General features: G+C 39.5%; 1 protein-coding gene across 1 annotated transcript in view; it reads left to right on the top strand.

Moving 5' to 3' along the window:
• LOC108529416 (coiled-coil domain-containing protein 7-like) overlaps positions 1-8,412 on the top strand; it is a 216,486-nt gene that overhangs the window by 2,700 nt on the left and 205,374 nt on the right. Inside the window, exon 2 of the mRNA XM_017871734.1 lies at positions 5,469-5,576. Coding sequence (XP_017727223.1) covers positions 5,519-5,576 — 58 coding nt within the window. The 5' untranslated portion in view covers positions 5,469-5,518. The remainder of the gene's footprint in view (positions 1-5,468; positions 5,577-8,412) is intronic.

Genomic DNA, 8,412 nt, shown 5'->3' with positions numbered 1-8,412 from the left:
TGTGTGATGTTCTCCTTCCCGAGTCCAAGTGATCTCATTGTTTTTGGCTAAGATCAAGTGATTTATATTCTTTTGGGGATATTCCCAGTAATGGGGTTGCTGGATCAAATGGCAGTTTTAAGTTCTTTGAGAAATTTCCAAACTGCTTTCCCCAGTGACTGAACTTGTTTACATTCTCATCAGCAATGTATAAGCCTTCCTTTTTCTCTACAACCTCATCAGCATCTCTTATTTCTGACTTTTTAGTAATGCCCATTCTGACTGGTGTGAGATGGTATCTCATTGTGGTTTTGATATGCATTTCTCTAATGATTAGTGATGTTAAGCATTTTTCCTGTGCTTGTTGGCAGCATGTATATCTTCTTTTGATAAGTGTCTGTTCTTGTCCTTTGCCCGTTTTTAATGGGGTTCTTTGGTTTTTGCTTGTTGATTAAATTCCTTATAGATTCTGGATATTGCACCTTTGTTAGATGCATAGTTTGAGAATATTTTCTCCTATTCTGTAGGTTGTCTATTTGCTTTATTGATAGTTTCCTTTACTCTACAGAAGCTCTTTAGTTTAATTAGATCCTATTTGTTAATTTTTGTTTTTATTGCAGTGGCTTTTGGCATCTTTCTCATGATTTGTTTGCCAAGTCCTATGTCCAGAATGATATTCCCTAGTTTAATTTTCAGAGTTTTATATTTTTGGGTTTTACATTTAAGTATTTAATTCATCTCGAGTTTTTTTTTTTTTTTAATGTGGTAAAAGGAAGGGTTCCAATTTCAATCTACTGCATATGGCTAGCCTGTTTGTTATCTTAGCACAACTTACTGAATAGAAAGTCCTTTCCCTGTTGCTTGGTTTGTCAGCTTTGTCAAAGATCAGATGGTTGTAGGTGTGTGGCTTTATTTCTGAGTTCTCTAACCTGTTGCATTGGTCTATGTGTATGTTTTTGTACCACTACTGTGCTGTTTTGGTTACTGTAACCTTGTAGTATAGTTTGAAATTCTGTAGTGTGCTATCTTGGGCTTTGTTCTTTTTGCTGAGGATTGCGTTGGCTATTTGGGCTCTTTATTGTTCCATATGAATTTTAGAATAGGTTTTTCTTATTCTGTAAAAAGAAAAGTTGTTAGTAGTTTCGTAGGAATAGCATAGAATGTGTAAATTGCTTTGAGTAGTATGGCAATTTTAGCAATATTGATTCTTCCTATCTATGAGCATGGAATGTTTTTCCACTTATTTGTGTCATCTCTGATTTATTTTAGTAGTGCTTTGTAATTCTCATTGTAGAGGTCTTTCACCTTGCTGGTTTGCTGTAATCCTAGATATTTTGTTCTTTTTGTAGCTATGGTGAATAGGATTGCATTCTTGATTTGCCAATCAGCTTAGACATTACTGACGTATAGAAATGCTACTGAATTTGTGCATTTATTTTGTATCCTGGAACTTTGTTGAACTTGTTTATCAGATCTTGGAGTGTTTGGGCAGATACTATGGGATTTTCTAGATATAGAATTACATTATCTGTGAAGAGAGGTAGTTTGAATTCCTTTCTTCCTATTCGGATCACTTTTATTTCTTTTTCTTGCCTGTGACTCTGACTAGGACTTCCAGTATTATGTTGAATAGGAATGGTGAGAGTGGGCATCCTTGTCTTGTCCCAGTTCTTAAGGAAAATGCTTTGAGCTTTTGCCTGCTCAGTATGATATTGGCTGTGGATTTGTCACAGGCCCCCAATCTCTTCTGGCTTGTAGGATTTCTCCTTAAAGGTCTGCTGTTAGCCTGATTTTGGGGGGGTATTCCCTTTGTAAGTGACTTGCCCTTTTTATCTAGCTACCTTTAATATTTTTCTTTCACGTTGAGCTTGGAGAATCTGATCACTGTGTCTCAGGGATGGTCATCTTGTATAGTGTCTTAAAGGGGTTCTCTGAATTTCTGGATTTTGAATATTGACCTCTCTACCAAGGTTGGAGAAATTTTCGTAGACAGTATCCTTAAATATGTTTTCCAAATTGCTTTCTCTCTGTCTCCCTCTCTTTCAGGGACACCAGTGAGTCTCTGCATAATCCCACATTTGGTCTCTATATAATCACACATTTTTGGAGGTTTTAATTTTTTAAAATTCTTTTTTCTTTATTTTTGTTTGACTGGGTTAATTCGAAGAACTAGTCTTCAAGCTCTGAGATTTTCTCAGCTTTGTTTATTCTGCTGTTAATACTTCCGATTGTGTTATGAAATTCTTGTAGTGAATTTTTAGCTCTATGAGATCAATTTATTTCTTTCTTGAAATGACTATTTTGCCTTTCATCTCTTGAGATAGTCTTACTGGATTACTTAGATTCCTTGGATTGGATTTAAACTGTCTCCTGAGTCTCAGTGATCCCCATTGCCATCCAAATTTTCTATGTCTGTCATTTCAGCCATTTCATTCTGGTTAAGAACCATTGCTGGGGAGTTAGTGTGGTTGTTTGGAGATAAGAAGACCCTCTGCATTATAGAGTTGACAGCATTCTTGCACTGGTTCTCTTATCTGTTTTGGCTGATATTTCTTTAACTATGGTGTATTTTGAGTATAGTCAATTGACTTCATTTCTGAATGTTTTCAGAGCACTGAGGCTTTGTGTAGGGTCTTTATTTGTGGCTGAATTCTTGCCCTTGTTTTCACACGGGAGTATGTTAGCAAAGTATTTTTATTGTTGTAGTTTTGACTACAAACCAATAGATGACACTTATGCATAACGGCTGGTAAATGGGCTCTTACTAAGGCATGTGGCTCCTCTGTATTTCCTTGTGTTTGCAGCCATGCTCCTCCTTAGTACTCTGAGAGTGTGGGCTTCTCTTTCACTTCAGTGCCAGCCACAGGTCTTGGCTTGGCATTCCCAGGTTGTACACTGCAGCCCTGGGGCAAGCTCAGGCTTTTTGTTCTTTCCCCAGCTTGGGGGCAGCAAGGGTATGGGGACCTTGGCAGTGCCAATAGCATAGGTCCTATCACTTGTCTTTGGGAGCTCCACCTTAAAGAAAGGTAGAACCGCTGCCAATCAGAACAGTCAGCCAATGGTGAGGTGGCTTTGTGTGGAGTCCAAGCCAGGGAGCCTTGCCTGGTGAAGAGCAGGAGGAGTGGGGGCTCACAGGGAAGACAGTCATGCCTCTTCTCTGTAGGTCAGCTGTGGTGTGCTGGAGGCTCAGATAAAGCACTCAGGCTCTTTTTTCTTCCCCAGCTTGGTGGCAACAAGGATGAGTACTACTGCAGCAGCAATGGCAGAGGGACTGGTTGCCAGTTGCCAATGGGAATTCCACCCCAGAGAAACACAGAGCTGCCACAGACATAAGTGATCAGGCAGAAGTCGAGTGGCTGTGTTGAAGGCCAAGGTCGGGAGGCCCTGCCCAGTAAGGAGTAGCAAGGCCTGGGACCTGCATGAAAAACAGTCTGGCTGTTTATCTGTATGGCATGTGTGGCATGTTGGAGGTCCGAGATAGCTTTTGAGCTCTATACTGTCTCCCTCGCCTCAGGGCAACAGGGACTGGGGGGGACTTTGGCAGTGGCAAAAGCTGTGGGCCTATTGTGTTACCTCTGGAATCTCTGCCCTAGAGAAATGCAGGGCTGCAGTTAGCCCAAGTGCTTAGGTTGGAGGGTGGGGGTGAGGTGGGTGGCTGTGCTGAGGACCTAGGCCATTTGGCTTTGCTTGGCAAAGTACCCCAGAGGTGAGGCCTACAGTCCTACAGTCTGTCCACATCTCAGTATCCTAGATGGGGCCCTTATTGTTGGGGTGCATGGGAGATCCCTGCCTCCCTTGGTGGCAGAGCTATGGCAGCTGGTCCCAGGGTGCTCAGGAATCCAAAGCCCTTGGAGCTCCACATGGGCCTGAACAGGGATCTGCTGTGACTCCATGCAGCTTTCTGTGTCAGTCTGGGGTTCCCAGGGAGTAGGATTGGGCAGTATCTCTTGTGCCTAGGTTTGCAAAGGTTCATGGCAGCGGTGTGTACGGTGGAGAGCCTTCCTTGGCTCTGTGCCAATCCCAGGCAGGCAGCTGTCCTGCCTCACTCCTCACTCCTCTCTGCTCTCCATGGGTCACCACTGCTTCCTTGATGAATCCCAAGGTGGCCTCCTGGATGATCCAGTTGAAGAGCCACTTGCCACTTATAAATTTATAAGTTTACTTGCCACTCTGTCTTCTCTCCTGTGAAAGCAGTTCACACTAGCTGCTGCTTCTAGTCAGCCATGTTGATCTTGAAATCTAGATTGTATTGCGGTTCCAAAATTATTTTAGAATTGTTTAGCATGTACTTCTAGAGAAACAAACCTATTGAAAATATGTTATGATGTGTGTATGGTCTATTCTCCACACACTTGCCCATGTATTAGGGCATATGTTAAATACTGTATTGATGGTTTACCTGTGTGAGTTCTTTTTTCCCTTTAATAGGTTCACTAAGTTTGCTTTCAGTTTTAGTTTCTTCTTATCCTTTATGATTTAGTTTTATTTTTTTGAAATATATGAAACCTGAAACTGATTCCAAAAGTAAAAAAATATGCAAGGTATACTTAGAGAAGTTCCATTCCTTCCCTGCTTCTCCCTCTTTCATCTTGTAGGTAATCAGCTATATTGTATTCTTACATTTCACCTGTTTCATTTTGTAAAGCTAAGTATCTTTCTAATGTCCTTTCTTTCTTTTTTTTTTTTATCCTTCTTCCTTACCTAGCGGTGGCATACAAGTTTTCCCTTTTTCAGGTTTTTTTTCACTTAACATTATCTCCCGGAAATCCCTACAGGTCAGTTTATAGAGATTTTTAAATTGCTTTTACAACTCTATGTATAGCTATTTGTACCATAACTTTCATTATACTATAGTTTATAACAAGCTCGTCCAACCTGCCTTATTTTTGTTGTTGTTTTCATTCTGGTCTGTTTTGTTTTAGGCTTTTAGCGGCCCAAAGCCATTGTTTTTAGTTTCTGTCTGTAGTGATAAGTGGAAAAGAGGAATGAAAAAGGGGCTTTACTGGCACAACCAGAAACAGAAACTAAGAATCTATGACTGTATTCTCTCCCTTGGACACCCCTAGAACTTTATGGTATATGGTATATACATTGGCTTCTTCAACCAATATCCAATGCTTGAACATTTATGTGGTTTTGAGTATTTTGTAATTATAAATAATGCCATAATGATAAACTTGTACATATGTATTTTTATTGTTTGGTTTATGACATCTGTATGATCTATACAATATAAATAACCTAAGAAAAATATAGACTAACTATATATGATTCCTAGAAATGTTTATAAAGTGAGAAAGCATCAACATACAGCCATTTAAATTCTTTTCAGCATTTTCTCATCAAATCTATCATTATTGTAATTTAGCTATAACTTTGTACAAGTGACAGAGAATGCTCATGTAAATGTTTTATAAATTTGAAATACTGAAATTTCACAATAGATCCATTTTTCTATTTAGTGGAATAAATGTATTTTCTTTATGTAGCTCATAATGAAGTACCAAATGAAAAGCTTGTAGTTGAACATCAAGAATCAATGTCAAAAACCAAATTGCAAGTAAAGAAACAAACTTCTACACAGCAACCACTCACCAGTAAGTATAAAAATTACACATAACTTTAAATTATTTTAAATTAGTCACAGCAAAGGTATTTTTCTTCAGTTCATGAGTCTTGAATTTACAGAAATTTTACCTTGAACCTAAAGTGTGAGTACCATAAGATAACTAGAGAACAAAAGCTAGAGTATTTATTACTTTTAGTTAGTATTTCTGGTTGTAATGGTATTTTGTAGCCATGATCATGTGCTCATTATTCACCAAGGACAATAACAGGCCAATAATTGTGTTTCAAAGAGTGTGTACCTTTTATCCGACTCTAGGAAGTTACAGGTCCAAAAGCCCAATTTATTCCGCTGACCTATTCGGTAAGCTGCTTCCATTTGGCATCAATCAATGAACAGAAAATTTGCTGAGACATGTAACTCAAATAAAGATCAGAGAAGCCAAGGGGAACAGTGGCATAGGAGGCTTGTTAGATGGACTCCAGGGCATTCTGTTGGTTGGGGCCTGCTCCAAGGTAGAGGCCTTTTTGGTAACTTTAAAATGATTGCAATCAGGATTCCATCAAGCGCAATGTGAGACTGCCAGTAGCAGAATAGGTTCACAAATTGCTTGGCCTCTTGTGTATTTGTTGCAATAGAGAGGGACCGTAGTTTCACAGTTATCTCCTCAGGCATGAGACATGTTTCCCCTTTCTAGTTTACTCCCAGGAATTCCCCTTGGGTAACAAGGTCTTTGTATTTTTTATGTATTAATGGCCCCACCATGTTGCTGCATTGGGCCAATACAACATCCAGTCCTTGCTGGGTAGTGGACTTGCCTGGGCCTACCAGTAGGGAGTCATCAATGTCTTGGAAGGTTAATTGGAACAAAACTGTTTCGATCATGGTTTTGTGGAGGGGTTTTAAAGGTGTATTCCAGCCTGTTCCATATAAGACAAACTGTTCCTGATCATCTGTGTGGACAGGAATGCTGAAAAGGGCATTTGCAATGTCGATTGCTTTATACCTACTTCCCTCAGCTTGAGTAATTACCTTTATGGACAGTCACAATGTCAGGTCATAGTAGTGTTCTAAGATGTACCATAGCATTAAGCTTCCCATAATCAATGGAGTTTATAGGCACCCAAGGCGATACACAGGCCAACTTAGTTATTGCATGGAGAAATAGTCTCATGAACATCTTTGGCTTTATGATTATGAAGAGCTGAGCAATAAGGGCAGTGATTTCTATTTCTCCCTCAGGTATTTTCTGGAGACAAATCTCTAGACACTTGTGGTTTAGTAAGTTTACAGTCTTCCACATGCTTCACTAAAATGACCTTAACTGCAGTAGTTCCCATCAGGGCTTGAGGCCGGTGTGATTGGGGGTTCACACAGAAGGTACTTCTATATCAATAATATATTCAGTAGAGGGAGTCATATAAACAGAGGCTTGTAGTGGCCCAGTGGGACCCACCCATAGTTGTGTTTGGGTAAGGGTCATGTTTTTGGTGGCTTCAGACCACACACCATGTAGCATTATCTGTTTCACCCTCATCCGGGTGTCAGAGATTGTGGAGATCAGTTATTGGTAAACTAGTGTTCAAATGGTGCGAGTTATACAATTCTGCACTATGACCTCTTTGAACTCTGACTTGGTATACATCCTCAGGTGCCACTGTGGAAATAGGTCTGTTGGCCTAACCCCTAATTTTGTTTTGTTTTGAAAGCTGAGACTTCTGGGTAAACACAGACCATGTTCTCTGATTCATCTTAAGATCACTGTGATGGGTAGAGGAAATAGCACATGTGTTAGTTATAGGTATCACTACCATTTTGACTCTAGTGGGGCTGTATGTTGGCCCTATGCCCTACTGCCTGGCCAGAAGATCCTTAGGGGGAGTCCGTCAAGCTCTTCTTTGAGACTTCATTGTTGAGTGACTAGACAATGCTTGCAGTGTCAGCGAACTCATCATGAGTGGGCCATACTTTCAGAGAACAAATGATAGCCTATAGAGAAAGGAGAGTATCTCTAGTGCTCATATCTCTTTTTTTTCCCTGCCACCCTTCCTCATCTTCCTTGGACACTTTTAGGACACTCAGAACAAGGGGCCCTGTTGTGACACACTATATACGGTGCCACTGTCGCACACTATCTTAACATGCTTACCTCCTTTATGGTAGAAGCAAACTACTCAAGTTCCTGTAACTCCTCAGGTCACTGGTGAGGTGAACCTGAGAGAACTTTATTATTTCAAATTTAATATAAATCTCAAATAAATGTGTCATCATAGGCTGTCTGTTCGTGCCAGAGACATATTTAGAGTTAACAATAGTCATTGGGTGCAACTCAGCAAGCAGTGTTTGCAGTAACTTGATAACAAACTACTTTGTTTTCTGGTTTATCTTTCTGTGTTTTATTTAATAAAGATAGATATCTCTCCATATTTTTCTTATTTCCTCTTCTTCCTTACTTAAAAGATAGTATTCTAGATATTTTCCCTTTTGGTTTTTTTCCACTAAATATTATTTCATAGAAATATCACCAAGTCAGTTTGTAGGGATCTTTTTCATTCCTTTTATAACTGTATGTGCAGTTTTTTGGACCACATTATAGTCCATAGTTGATGTTGTCATAGTTTATATGCCTTACTCAACAGATCTATGCTTGTACATTTAGGTGGTTTTGAGTATTTGCAATTATGCTGTAATGAATAACCTTGTGCATATGCATTTACATTGTTTGGTTTATGAATATGTATTTTTTATTTTTATTTTTATTATACTTTAAGTTCTAGGGTACATGTGCATAACGTGCAGGTTTGTTACATGTGTATACTTGTGCCATGTTGGTGTGCTGCACCCATCAACTCGTCAGCACCCATCAA

Source organism: Rhinopithecus bieti, unplaced genomic scaffold (assembly GCF_001698545.2).
Source record: "Rhinopithecus bieti isolate Rb0 unplaced genomic scaffold, ASM169854v2 scaffold_763, whole genome shotgun sequence".
Lineage (NCBI taxonomy): Eukaryota > Metazoa > Chordata > Mammalia > Primates > Cercopithecidae > Rhinopithecus > Rhinopithecus bieti.
This window is presented reverse-complemented; position numbering and strand designations above follow the sequence as displayed.